The following is a 15382-nucleotide window of genomic DNA, read 5'->3' as shown; positions in this document are numbered from 1 at the left end:
TCAAGTGTGATAAATAAAAAACAAAGTTAGTTTTCTTCCTACTGAACCCTAGTTCAAAGTGGAAAATAGATCTCAGTTATAAATTATTAACACTGAAAGAGAAACAGCATATTATACAGACACCTGAACAGATTTATGGCATGTCTTAGTTGCAAAAAGAAGTGGAAGAATAGACAGTTAACTAAGTAATTCAAACTAAATAAAGTTATAATTTTGCAAAAGAGAAGGGAGATAGAAAGTGATCAATGAATGTCATTTGCAATTGTTATTTTCAATATCATGTAGTTAATATCACCAACAAATTTTTAAAAATCTACTTCCACCCATTACCTCAAAAAAGGGTCTTTTAAATTTATTTTACTCAAAAAGGAATCAAGAATAAAACAGTAAAATAAGAAATGCATTGCATCAACGCCAATATCATATGTCTCAAAAGTACAACATTCAGTATCATGCAGACATATGGTTAATAAAGACCAACTTCAGATATTTGAAAAATAGTACTATGAACAAAATAGTGTTCTGGTATTTTGGTTGTATCATTTAATATACTATATAGAAGCTCCTTGCATGTGCCATTTCCTCAAATAATAATTTATGTAAAACTTGCAGTCATAACGTTTAAAACAAAAAAAATTCTGTTTTGCACTTGTAATTCCATTTTATCTTTAGAATAAACACCTAAAAATGGCAATTTCATAACATAATCTTTTTTTCTAAATACATCTGGGAGTTGAATAGCCAGCAAAAGTCATTCCAAGTTATACAAAGCAATCGTGTCTCAACTTTTTCCCTTTATGATGACTTAAAACACAATGAGTTATTTTTTACAGAATTCTATAGTTGAAAACAATTTGCTAATACAATTTTTGAGAGCTTGAACACAAGTTAGATTGCTGATTGCCCTCATACTAGTTATAATTTCCATATTTCTTCTAGATTTGTTCATTGGAAGTCTACTATAAAAAAATCTGTCCCTTCTCCTCCACTTATTTACTTATTTATTCAATTATTTATTTCTATTAGTAAAGAACCAGGGCTATTTCTTTTATTCTATGAGTTATTATTTATTTTCATTAGTTATTTTGTTGCTCAAATTTCTCTGTATTCAGTCATTGGGAGCTGCTTCAGGTTGATATGCCCCACCATTTTCTGAGGCTGTTCTTACTCAAATCAGCCATTTTCTCAAGAAGTTATATTTTCTTCTGTTGCAAAATTATGTTTGGAAACCAAGATGTAGGCTAGGTTTGCTCAGTGTTACCGCAGTATCCTTGCTTCTAGGCCCTCTAAGTGAAGAGAAGTAGGAAATATGTCTGTATACACACAACACACAACTCTATGTATTTGTTTTTATATCTATCTGTCTATATATTAAGAACAACAAGTTCTGGCGGCTCACGCCTGTAATCCCAGCACTTTGGGAGGCCGAGGCAGATGAATCACAAGGTCAGGAGTTCGAGACCAGCCTGGGCAACATGGTGAAACCCCGTCTCTACTAAATATACAAAAAATTAGCTGGGCATAGTGGCAGGTGCCTGTAATCCCAGCTACTCGGGAGGCTAAGGCAGGAGAATCACTTTAACCAAGGAGCCAGAGGTTGCTGTGAGCCGAGATCGCGCCACTGCACTCCAGCCTTGGTGACAGAGTGAGATTCTGTCTCATAAAAAAATAAATAAATAAATAACAACGAGTTCATATGATATTTTCATGGCCTTTGTTAATCCTTTTAGTAAGTATATTTCCTTTTGCCCTCTCACATAAAAAGGGGGACTATCTGGTGATATAATAAGTAATATCACTATGCACATAAAGTGCTTTCAAAAACATCATTTCATTTTAATCCTTTGAATTACTCTGTTTCATACATGCGTGAGTTTAAATATAATTATCATTATTAACTCAGTTTACCGATGAGAAAACTGAGGCCAGGGATCAGACATCCAGAATTTGGTAGAGCTAAGATTTGAGTTAAGGACTCCAAACCCTAAATTTCATACTCTTTCCACTATACCCAAAGAGAAAGATCACATTTTTATTTATTGACTTTTTACATATAAAGTCTCTGCAATTAATGAAAATAAGCATCATCCTGCCACCACTTCAAACTTACCACATATAAAGCAATGTGTTTTTACTTCCCATCTGACTTTCACATGAAATTCGTATTTCTGTCAATGAGCATCATTTTTTAATATCATTGAAATATATAACTTTAAAGTTATTTTTATTCACTCTTCTCTTTTTTCTTTATTCCTAGTTGAGTACTGATAACCATCCTGTTTTCCTCCTTGCTGCTTTTCCGGTATGACAATTCCAATCCAAGCCCTGTTCATCTCTCTTGGATTACCATCACAGTCTTCTGGGTGACCCTGACACTTCACTTCCTTCTCATAATCTTTCTTCGTCACAGAGAACCTTCTATATCTGCTTATTTTTTGCTTTACTGAGTTTAGCTACTTCTTTGCTCTGTAGGTGCTCCAACTTTATTTCCAACCCCTTCCTTCCACTTTGATCATGCCAAGCTGTTCACCAGCTTCTATGTTCAACCTCAAGATACCCTCTCCATCTAAGCCAACCCTACCACCTACCTATCCTCAAGTCCACAATCTCTCTTAAAAAGCAACAAGCTATTTCATATTACATGCTTATATAAAAACATCTCATGTACCCTATAAATATACACATCTACTATGTACTAAAAAACAAAAAAAGAAAAAATTTAAGTTATGATACCTAATCTAGCTCTGTACTCTAATTTTTCCATTGCCATTAACCTCAAATATCTATCTAAAAGGGAAGTTACTTGACAGAAAATATTTTTTTACTCAGTAAATAATCTTTATCTCTCAATTTAAAATTTGGCTCATAGCAGTTATTCAACAAATAATTCTTCCATCCAAGGGACTGCAATACCCTGAATTATATATATTATATACATCTGAACCCACTTTGGAAATAGGGAGGCTGCTTGATGGAAAAATGAAGCATGGCAAATGTTTATCTAAGACATGAAAGAAGATAAATAAAACAAGCATAATTAAAAAGAGCTTCTGTTTGATTGTAAGTGAAAATGTGATTAAAACTAAGAAGCATCATTCTCTGAATTTCCTGAGTCTTGCTCTGTCGCCCAGGCTGGAGTGCAATGGCCGGATCTCAGCTCACTGCAAGCTCCGCCTCCCGGGTTTACGCCACTCTCCTGCCTCAGCCTCCCGAGTAGCTGGGACTACAGGCGCCAGCCACCTCGCCCGGCTACTTTTTTTGTATTTTTTTTAGTAGAGACGGGTTTTCACCGTGTTAGCCAGGATGGTCTTGATCTCCTGACCTCGTGATCCGCCCGTCTCCGCCTCCCAAAGTGCTGGGATTACAGGCTTGAGCCACCGCGCCCGGCCTTTACAAACGTTTAAAGATCATTGGAGTGACTAAATTGTTTCAGATGCTCTTATACAACTTACTAAAGAATACATAACCCAGAAGGCCCTCATGTGAAGGCCAGTTACAGTGATTAATGGGCATTAGTCTTAATTATCAAGTTTCCTTCAATGGCAAAACATTTGTCATATCAGCATATTACAAAGTGTTCTTTTATCTTTTGGTTCTGTTTTCTAGTATGAAAGCTGAAAGTTCTAAAATATTGCCCCTTGTGTTGAAAGACTGAGTATGAGTGCTTTATGTTATATACAAGGGCCCTTATATTCGATAAAGTGTTTGTAGTCAGAGAATTGGCATCTGCTACTGGGTCCTTTGTTGTCTCCCTTCTCCCCAGTAACGGTAACATGTGATTTCACAGATGGCTTTTCTCGCTCCCACCCACACCCAGCCTTTGATTCCTGTCCCTTGGAGCCCACAGTGAAGACCCACGTTATGTAGGTGACCACCCTGAATGAAAGCTCCTCATTTCCTAAGTAACCTCTGTCCTCAAAGAAGTTACTGTTTCCAGGTAACCTGTTCCACTTACATTTTATTGGTTTCAGTCATTTTAGGTTGTGACACGGTTTAATTAAGCATTCTGGCCCAGTTTGAGGCAGGAGCCATAAATAAGGAAGTTTGTACTACTACCTCTAGAAGAACTCGGGAGATTTATTTTCACTAAGCTGTACAGTTGGAAGGTTTGTGAATTGCTGAGGTTTAAGCGTTTACTCTGGACACTTGTTTATTACAGCACCCTGCAATTTAAAGGCAGCTACTGTTACTGCCATCAGATCTTTGTAAAATGATTAATTAAACAATGATGATATTTCTCTGTGAATTTCTAACTCCTGATATTATCAGTGTACAGAGTACCTAAAAGAAAAGTGAGAATAAACTTCAGGATAAATCAACTGTGGTTCTCAGGGAACCACAATAAATTTCTTCCTTCAAAATGGCTCAGATCAGTACCTGAAATACAAAACAACCATACAGCTTTATATGATTACTTCATTTTGTATACAGTCTGTCTTAATAACTTCCATAAAATTTCATGCACCACAACCGGAACTATTTCCTTCCATTATTTCATAAGAAAACTTGTGTCATATAAACAAAAATAGACAATCTCAACTCTAATATAATGGCACAACTAACATTTCATTCTTTTTTTGTTTGTTTGTTTGTTTGTTTGTTTTTTGAGACGGAGTCTCGCTCTGTCGCCCAGGCTGGAGTGCAATGGCACGATCTCGGTTCACTGCAAGCTCCGCCTCCCGGGTTTACGCCATTCTCCTGCCTCAGCCTCCCGAGTAGCTGGGACTACAGGCGCCAGCCACCTCGCCCGGCTACTTTTTTGTATTTTTTAGTAGAGACGGGGTTTCACCGTGTTAGCCAGGATGGTGTCGATCTCCTGACCTCGTAATCCGCCCGTCTCGGCCTCCCAAAGTGCTGGGATTACAGGCTTGAGCCACCGCGCCCGGCCTCATTCTTGTTATTTGTGAAAGTTCCTATCACCCTAGGAGGTCTATGAGCTCCTTGGGTAAAGGTACTCTGTCTAGGGCATAGTGTCAGCTCAAAAAAAATTTTATCTTAAATAAAGAAAAACTTGGAAATTTTACCAACTCTCTTAATCATTTATAATAATAAAGGGAAGCAAAGAAACAATTAAAATGACCCAGAAGCATAAAAACAGGAAGAATTCTAACAGATCTTATATCCTTGTTATTTTATAGATGTAAAAACTGAGGTCAGTTGTTTACCCAAGGTTATAGTGAGTAGACAGAATTAAGCACAGGTCTCCTGAATTTGTTTTTATGGAGCTTTAGACGTATCTGGTAAATATAATTTATTAACTTAGTAAACAGCTTTCTGGTATGTTGCCTGTTTTTTATAATCTTAGATCTCACATCCACCTCTTATCCTGCTGAATGTCTTGAAAGGGTTATTGGCTAAACTCGGTTTCAAATGCAAAAAAAAATTTGATCTTTATAATAAAAGTAGATTATTAGAATTCATGTTTGTGTGGTTAACATTATGTATGAAATAATAACATAGAGATTAAGTTTTTTCCCTAAAAAATAGCCTTTTGGAAAAACCATCATTAATTACATTCAAATACACAAAGAGAGGTCCTTTTCGGTCTTAATTGAAGGCTTTTTTTATAGACAAACTATAAACAAGTGAGTTAAAATTGGTAATTAATAAGTCTCTATGCAAAAATATATAAAAAGCCAAGAAATATAGGTTAATGTGAAATAACACCATTACTCTTAACCAAATAAATTGATTAGATTAAGATACACATTTATAATGATTGTCATATCCCTGATTTTTTTTTTAAAAGAGATGGGGGTCTGTCTATGCTGCCCGGCCTGGTCTTCAACTCCTGGCTTTAAGCCCTCCTTGCGTCTCAGCCTCCCAAAGTGCTGGGATTACAGACATGAGCCACCACACCCAGCCCACATATTCTCTTCCTTAATACTACTTACATTGTTTTCTATTGAGGTGTTCCCCCATGATAAGCAACATAATAAAGACATACAATGAAAGAACGTCTCTAGAAAAAGGCTAAGTTGGATATAAATGAATCTCTAATGGGAGATGAAAGAGTTTTCCCTGGCAAAGTTGCTAATGAAAAAAGGAACATGGAAGAAGTAATTCCAACTGTACATGCTAAAAAGTACATTTCAGAATTCTGTACAACTGAGTAAGGAATCCCTTTCTGACTGCTCTGGAAGTTGTGGTGAACCAGAAAGAGAGTAAGAGAGCAGTTGATAAAGGATTCATGCAAAAAACAAAAACAGAAACAGAACAACTAACCAACCAAATAAACAAAAGATCCTGGCACTGTAAGAAGCTGATGAGTGAGTACTGAAAGAGAATATCTGAAGAATTAGGGGACATAACTCATCTATGAATTACTTATTCCTTCTTTCTTACTAAATTAATGTCATATTACATAATTTTGAAAAGATCTATCGAAGTCAAGTACAAAACACAAAAGGTAATTGTTGACTTGTGTTAGAAGTCCTAGAAGTGCTGACATCTCCAAAGGTTTGAGGCCTCCTAGGCTGCTAAGTTACCAATTAAATCCCTAGGACACTAACTTGAGTTCTTTCAAAACAGCACAACCTGTTTAAGACACAGTTTTAAATTCACAATGTAGTAGTCTTCCTTTAAAAACTTATCTTGGATAACTTCTCCACCTGCCCAAGCCTACATAAATGTCAGATACACACCATCTTATTTGCTGAAGATTATTCCATTAGGGCAAAGTTAGTCAAACTGCATATCATGAAGTCTTGCAACTTATCTCTTAAACAATTGTTTCCTCCTTTCTGTGCTCAGAATTAATTGGTTATTACATAAACCAATTAGTCTTATTAAACTTTCAGAAAGTTGCCAGGGTGTCTCCTATCTACACATGAAAAAATTAGAGTCATACTGATTATTAGAAGTAAATCTACGATTGCTTGAAATTTCAAGATGGAGTAGAGTAGGGGTTGGTGGCGGAATGGAAATGTTTATTCTAGTCATTTCCAACCCTGGTTGGAATCACCAAGGGAGCTTGAAAAGCATATGGATTATGGTCTCTTTTCCCTTCCAGTCTACCCCGGGATTCTGACTTATTATGAATGGGATAGAACCAGATGATTCTGTTGAGACTTTCCACAATAAACATTTAAAATCACAGCTCACCTTTGGAGCAAAAGGGGCACACTTAAATAGCTGATGACCTCACTAACAATTTATGCAGAAATCCAGAATTTGAGAAATGTCTTCTGTATACTTTATTTTAGGATATAATGTCTCCATGACTGAGACTAAAAGTAAAAATTCTTTGTAAAGAAGAAATTATTTTGAGAAATACAAATAAAAAAGAGTGGCATAATGGAAAAATATAAATACAAGTAGATCATTAAATATGGCATGAGTAGAAGTCTTAACTTCCTTGTATTTTCACTGACTCTTACAATCTTTCTACAAAATATTTTCTGTATTCATTATGATGTCAAAATGTAGTGTAAATATCATTATTTTTAATCGATTGGTGACTAAGAGGACTAATAAAATTAAAAGTTTGATAATAAAGGTAATGAAGGAATTAATTCTGATTTTTTAAAAATTAAAACATTTATGTGAACACAGATTAATGTAATAAAATAGAAAAAAATATTACTTTGAGTGTGTATAAGATTTTAGATTCCAAAACTAAGTCAACTCACTCATAGTAGCTTTTTTCAATTAAAATTTTCTTTTTCTTTCAACTGTCTTCTTAAAACTTACCTCAAGCCATACAATTGGGACTATTTTTGCCACAATTGCACAAATTTGACAGCTGTAACACTAAACTATTAGTCACGCATGCAATGGTCAAAAGAGGTTCTTTATAATTAAAAACTAATAAAAACTCAGCTTTATGATGCTGGTGAAGAGTGTCATTAATAACGCAAGCCACTTATTTAAAGATAATGATTCCAGTCAAGAAAGGATTCGTGAACTGATCTAAGAAAAGAAATCAAAGGAGTGATAAAGAAAAAGATAATGGGTTTTAAATAATAATAATAATTCCATGAAAGCTACCACATTTAAATAGATATGACTGAACATTTTTGTTTAGACTCAAAATGGGAAAAGCAAATCAACAAAACTTTTGAATTTTCACATATAAGTGGACACTAGGACATAAGAAGCGTATCTGTCCAGATAAAACTCAAGACAGCACCAATCTACTTTATGTTAATGTGGTTTCTGGAAATACTGACATACTGATGAAGGCGCTCTGGGAAGTTAACATAAAGACAATTCCATGTAGGTTTTAAAAACTGTTGACTGGGATTTCCCACGTTTGTAGAGTTCTAGAATGTAACACATTACACAGTGCCATGTTATTCTGGTTGTGATTTGTATTTTTAATCACAGTGTATTTGGTTTGGTGTCCAGACATCTTTGTGCATACATGGTTCTTGACTAAGTGTTGCAATTTCCAGAATTGGACTTCCCTTCAGAAACAGGCTGCTGAGTGCCCAAGCAGAAGGCTCAAAAATGAGAGGGATGACTAGGCTGTCCAATCTCCTCCTACACTGCAGGCTTCACCCACAGACCACCAGGGAAAGCATGCTCAGTTTTACACTATGCTTCATGTTCATTTTCAACTCATTCTTATAACATAATTACAAAGTATAGAATACATTCCACTCTCAACTTGCAAATAAAACACTTTAAGAAAAAATACTAATATAACTTTTAAAAATCTTCATTTCTCCATGTCACATTACAACTCGATGAGAACTTTATTACATATACTCAATAAGTATTATCATTGCTATCAATTAAATAACCCAATGAACAAGAAGAATGTGGTGGGCGGGGAGATTCCCCCAAAGCCTATCCTAGAAAAAAGTCTTGTTCTCACCAAGATAATAACTGTGTACATTTTTAAAAGCAAATAACTAATCAGAACCTTTTTCTGTGAAATTAAATGAAAACAACTTGAAAGGAAGTTATTTTTTATTTTCTACTTAATCCCATGCAAAATCACCTATCAGTTTAACAAAAGTGGAGATGCAAATACATCTTGAAGTCCTAATAAAATTGTGACAAAAAATGATTATATATCATAGTCTGTAATTGCCAGTAATTGACATCAATTTGAAGAGCAAATATTGACTTCTAATAGTTGATTTTCCAAGAAATCTCATGAAATATTTTGGTGCAATTTTGATAGAATCCCAACATGAATTTACATAATTTCCCCCTCAAATTCATCATTTAATTTATTATCACAGTATTTAAATTTCTTTCAGCTGTAGGAAGTTAATTTAGAGATGAAGAAATTGAAGCATTTGGTGGAATAAACAATTTCCTTATAATCTACATCCAGTTTAGGTACAGACCAAGAAAGAATGTAACTTTTTCTTCTCCAATGAACTTTAGAGCCAGACAGACCTGGATTCAAATCCCAACTCTGCCACATGCTACTTGTGTATGACTAAGCAATTTCCTTGTTTGTGAAATCCAGAGAATAATACCTAATATACAGGACTGTTATCATGGTTAACAGCACAATGTGTGTAAAGTGTCACATACAGGACCACATGGGTACTCAATAAATGATCATAAATATTTTTTCAGAAAATATGAACTCTGGCATTTTAATAGTATAAATTAAAATAATAAAAAGAATTTCTTAAACATTAGGATGTTAAGAACTAGTCATACATTTGCCTTTTAAGTCATATAATTCCAGTGAGTGTTGTAGACATTATGATGGATTGGACAATGGTTTCTCCGTGCTGAGAAATGGTGAACATACTGATTTATTTGAAAATTTATGGTGATCATAAATTTAAATGAGAAATATTATTTAAATATATACTTTATGTTCTTATAAGTGTGAACTAAATGATGAGAACACATGGACACATAGAGGGGAACGACACACACACTGGGACTTATTGGAGGAGGGAGAGGATCAGGAAAAATCACTAATGGGTACTAAGCTTAATACCTGGGTGATGAAATAATCTGTACAACAAACCCCCATGATACACGTTTACCTAGGAAACAAACCTGCACATCCTGAACATGTACCCCTGAACTTATAATAAGTTTTAAAATAAATAAAATAAATATATGCTTTACTTTCAAGAATAAATGTTTACTCATTCTCTAAAAATTATGTATTTTTCAAATTTTAAAAAACATAGAGTTGGGAAATAGTATCTGGTTGTGGAAAGAATATTACACTTGAAATCACTTTTTAGAACTAAGTCTCGCAAATGTGTGAAAACGCTGATAAATCACTTAACCATTTTTTTGCTGGCATCCTCCTCAATTCTAAAATTCTCAGATTCCAACATAAAAACTAGCAATCTGGACATACAAATAACTTACTTGTTAATATAAGCTAATAATTAGAATAGGGATATTCTGATTTTTGTAAAATGCCAGATTAATGTACTCTTCAGCAAACATACTATATTAGTTTAACTCATCTTAATATTTGTCTATTTGTTTAAAGCTTAGCTTTATTCTAGCTCTACACAGTATGACACAGATACAATAGATATTTGGTACTATACCATATTTAAATATTAGCTAATCAGAGTATAGCCCAAAGAAGTCCGAACATATTATTCTAAGATAAGTTCTGCTTATAATGAGGTTGAAAGTAGATCTCTTAGTATACATTGTTTTAATACCACACCATTGGCAACTTGGTAGAGGGGTTATAGTCAAGTATGCAACATGTTTCAAGTTTACAAATAATTAAAATTAATTTTAAATGTTTTATGGAGGACAAAATAATAATACGAAGATTATTTTAATTAATGATACGTTTACAAAAGAATATTAAAATGAAGATTAAATGTGACTGCTTAATTGATTTTAATGTGCAATATCTTTACCTTAGTAAAAGTCCTTCAAAATCAGCTTATTTATTTTCTTTCAAGTCCCATAATTGGCTTTTATCTGCATTGGGGTGGATCTCATCTGAATTTTTCAAATAAACAGTTTCATTAGCAAGAGGCACTACAAATGGATATGAAAATGATATACTCAATCATCTGTACAACTAATGTTTTCCCTTATGATGATAAAGTGGCATCAGCAAATAAACGATGATAATTTTAAAATTACTTTCTGCAGATGGTATTCCAGAATGCCACTAATAGGCATCTTTTTTCATTTCTTCATGAACTATCATGAACGTATGTACACTTTAAGGTATGATGTACACCTTAAGGTACGATGATGAGGTAAATTTTTCTTCTTTCAAAAAAAAAATTGAAAACTGATTCAGTGGGTATGTGTGTGTGGCGGGGTTGGGAGAGGGATTGTTGGTCTAGAAAATAAATATAATGTAGCTAAAAAGCACACCCACTCTTTTAGCAAGTTTGTTCTGCTGTGTAAATATCTGCAGTAGAAAAGGGAGGAAGAGCAATAGGTGCATATGAAAAAAGAGGAACAAGGACAAATACTAGCTATGCCTTTATTTTCCTAATTTACTCTGGTTCTAGCTTAGATATGATATCTACATGTGAAGACCAGATGATCCTGTCATATGACCACATTACTAACCAATGATCTTCCCTATGGTTCTGGATTCAAGCTAAAGCAATGCAGCATCCAAGCAACTGAGATTCTCAACAACAACTGGCACCTTTTATTATAACAGTACAGTTTATTTTTATTTTTAACACGGTTTGGAAAAGGAAAAACATTCAACTAGATACAGAAACAAACCAGAGTGAGATCAAGTGATTTTCCAGGTGTATGCATGGTACTCTAGCTAAGCAAAGTTGCTAGGTCACAGCTGAATGCTGACAAGGGCCCCTAGCCAAGAAATCATATACTGTGCTTTGGAGAACAAAAGATAAAAAAGATATAATCACAGAAAATTACTTTATACAATAATGTTCCATTTAGAGGATTAGAAACAGAACTGCAGTCGCTGTCAAGAAGGAAGTCAACCTCCACAACATTGCTAATAATACTTTTGATTCTACAAAAAAGAATTAATGCAATCTTGAAACAACACGGCCTTTTAAAGGTCAGACAAGCAGTATTAAAGTTTTCCCCAGAAGGAAAATCATTATATACTGCTAATTTTATTTCTGTAGCCTAATAAGAGTCATTTGATCTAGCTGGTGGTGAGATAAGTAGTAAACTGAAATGTAATGAATCCCCATGCAGTAAGATCTCAACTCAACGTGGGTTCTCAAGTGTCTTTCCAAAAATGAGGCAAAGACTACATCCCCCAAATTGAAAGGTAAACATATTTATTATGGAAGAAAAAAAGAGTCCATTGAGCATATGGATTATTAAGTATATGCATCCCCATTGCATCTCTAATCCCAGAGCTATGTTTAACAACAGTTTGTGTACAAACCACTATTTTAACGCTCTGCTAATGTGATATGCCATTTGTCATCTTCTGAAATTATTCAGTGACCTACTTTGTTAATTAAAACATTTACAGAGATCTTCCTTTATAGATCTAGATCACTGACTAAATGAGTATTTCAGTTCCATCAAGTTGTAAGATTATTTCTATTATAAAGGAAAACAGTATTTTAAGAGAAAGAAGCAATAGTTCAATGTAAAAGGAATCAACATTTCATCCTTTGTTTAACCTTGGTTGTTTTGATTTCATTGCCATATTCAGAAAAGAAAATTAAAAGATTAATGATAGAAAACAAAAAATTAATTAAAATTTTTAAAATGCAGAGACACAGCTCACTGCACCAACATTCTTAGTGCAGCTTCACTAAGAAGTGAAAACCTGGTGTAAACCTCCAGGAGGGAAAAGGAGAGCACATAAAATCTGTAGTTTATTCTTAACTAGAGGTCTACATCAAATATACAGTGAGAAGACACACTGCTAAAGATACAGTAGTAGAGATGAGGAACAAGAAGAGGAAAATACTTTAACCCTCCAACCATAAATCAACCCCTTCCTTCTTCTGTGCCCAGTACTCAGAGTTGCTTGAAGAGATAAAGCACCTAGTTTTCAGATTAAATAAAGATAATTGAGACAAAAAAAGAAAAATGAAGTGGAGGCATTTTTGCCTTGCTTGGTCAAAGCAAAGGGAATTCACCCTGCTCAAGCATCTCCTCCCAATGCAGCAAATTTAGGCATGAGCTCTAGGCTGCAAACTAAGCTTAGAAATGGTGCAGGGGAATGATGGAAGGAAGGGAGGATGAAATTGCCAGTTCGGAGGCTGATGGTGCTACACAGACCTGCAGAGAAACAGGGTTAAAAGGATGCTCCTCATACCTTTCTTTTTCGTTCCATACGTTCTCTGGGGATTTTCCGTTGTTTTTTTCTGTCTCTCTCAAGATTTTTTTCCTTTTCATCCAGATCAGCCTCTCGAACTTTTTTAATAGAAGCAGCAGCGTGAGCCATTTTGCAGAGGAAATCAGCAGAAGCAGTAGCAGAGGATCAGTTTCCACTCCCTAGCAATCCAGGTGATTTTAGAGCTCTATGGAGATGTGATTTTCCCCACCAGGGCAATGGCTGGCAGCCAGAACACTCACAAGATAATCCACTCCGCCCCCGAGCTAGGTCATAATCTTGCTCCAGCCTCTGCAGCACCCATAACTCACTACAATGAACTAAGGTCCCAAACCGAGACCTCCAGCAGCATATACCTGCACGCACACAGGCATAGGTGTGCACCCACAGTCAGAAATGGTCCCGGGGGAAGGCGGAGCACTAGACTTCCAGCTCTTCAGCAGTTGGGTGGCTGCAAGTGCAGAGAAGCATCCTACTAGTTGAAAAAGCCATCCTTAGACACACATCACCAATTGGAACAGTCTTTGGGGACTCCTCCAGACAGTCTGTGTCTTCTGACTGGAGCCAGGAAGAGGCCACCTCTGTGAAACTGCTAGGGGGTGGGTAGTTTATTGCTGCTTCCAACCACACCTCTATGCAGGGTGAGAAGAAAATGGTGCAGTCTCGCTAAAGGACTCTCTCTGCTGCTGCTGCTGCTGCCGTGCTACTGCTGTTACTGCCGTTGCTACGGCTGCTCTGCTGTAGCACATGACATGAATTCCTGCCTTTTTCATCTCACAGCCTTTTCCTTCTCCCAGGTTCATTTAAAGTAAAGAATCGACGTTGCTGTTTTGGGAGAAGAGGAGCACAGTTGGAGTTACTTGCCACTGCCGTGGCAATACAGGGGTGAGCAGGTCTGGGAAGGGCTGGGAGTAGCCAGGTCCTCACTGTGCCATTTACAGATCCACGTGAGGCTGAATTAGGGAGCTGCATTAAGCAGAGAAAGGAGCTGTCAGTGAACACACAGTATAATCTGGGTTCAGCGAGGTTTTCCTGGGAGAAAGAGGGGGCAGTTCAAAAGAGGGAGAGGAAGGCAGGAATAGAGAAAGGGAAAGAGGAAAGCAGGCACCACCCAAGCCACTCTTTATCACTTAGAGAGGGCACACAGGTACTCATTATTAATTATCAAAGGCTTTTGTTAAATGCAAATTTACTTGAAAAGCAATGTGATGAAGTAAAGCAGGATTATTTCTGAATGTTCCTGTATATACACTGAACAGGGAAGCTCAATGAAAGAGGAAAAGAGGATACAAGCTGTTAACTCAAGAAGATGAAGTTCTCTATAGTATTCCAGTTATGTATACCGCCCCAGTTTTATCAAGGTCCAATAGGATGGCAAGGATGGCACTCACTTCTCAGTTATTCACTCTTAGCTGGAGACAGAATCACACCACTATATTGTATATATAGCACGATGGACGTTCCTTCCCAATACACACAACTGTTGCATTTTAGGAGAAGGGTTTTCACTACTATAATCATTGATAATAAAACAATATAATGAGTCTACATATATGCTATTGTTAGAAAAAGAGTAAAATAACATTAAAAGTGCTCTCCTAGAAAATGATATGTTTTTGTATCCTAACCCTGATGACATATCTGCTTCCACAAATGGAAAGCGTAAAGTCTCATTTCTTGCACTACATAAAGATAGTAAGAGAGCAACTCTTCTTGGGGGAAAATACTAACATGGATGGTACATGTTATAGTTTATATAACATAATTTGCAATTTTTCCTTTTACCTAAACTGAGTTGAAAGCAGCAAGATTAATAAAATATCCCATAAGCAAGCAAAATGCAGTCCACAGTAGTATAGAGAACCTAGCACTTAATCTGATTCAAAAGTCAGTCAAAGGAAACGGTAATCACCACGGCGTGGATCAGCGTTGTATTGTTGATACGATGGTCAGTCAACTTACAGACAGTAAAGGAGGGGAGAGAAGGAAGCAGTTTTTATCATATATGGGGAGTATTAGCTTTCTCTGATCTGAACAGCTGAAAATTCATGTTCCAAAAAAAACAAAAATAAAAACAAATCAGCTTCATATGTATCTAAGCCTTTCAAACTTCCTTGTCTGAAAAACCTTTTACATTTTTACAGAGAAATACACATAGCCATTCAGGCTTTCTGG

At 35.7% G+C, this 15382-nt stretch overlaps 1 protein-coding gene across 40 annotated transcripts in view; it reads right to left on the bottom strand.

Moving 5' to 3' along the window:
- The window catches only part of ANK2 (ankyrin 2), a 571823-nt gene that overhangs the window by 254715 nt on the left and 301726 nt on the right, over window positions 1–15382 (bottom strand). For 3 of the 40 annotated variants that reach the window (XM_065545400.1, XM_045393388.2, XM_045393394.2), the window contains exon 1: window positions 13190–13599. The exons of the other annotated variants lie outside the window; for them this stretch is intronic. In XM_065545400.1, coding sequence (XP_065401472.1) covers window positions 13190–13318 — 129 coding nt within the window. In that variant the 5' untranslated portion in view covers window positions 13319–13599. Of the gene's footprint in view, window positions 1–13189; window positions 13600–15382 lie in introns of those variants that run through there. 40 annotated transcript variants of the gene reach the window in all.

The sequence above is a fragment of the Macaca fascicularis genome, chromosome 5 (assembly GCF_037993035.2).
Source record: "Macaca fascicularis isolate 582-1 chromosome 5, T2T-MFA8v1.1".
NCBI lineage: Eukaryota > Metazoa > Chordata > Mammalia > Primates > Cercopithecidae > Macaca > Macaca fascicularis.
Note: the sequence above shows the minus strand (reverse complement) of the source record. Positions and strands in the feature narration are given on the sequence as shown.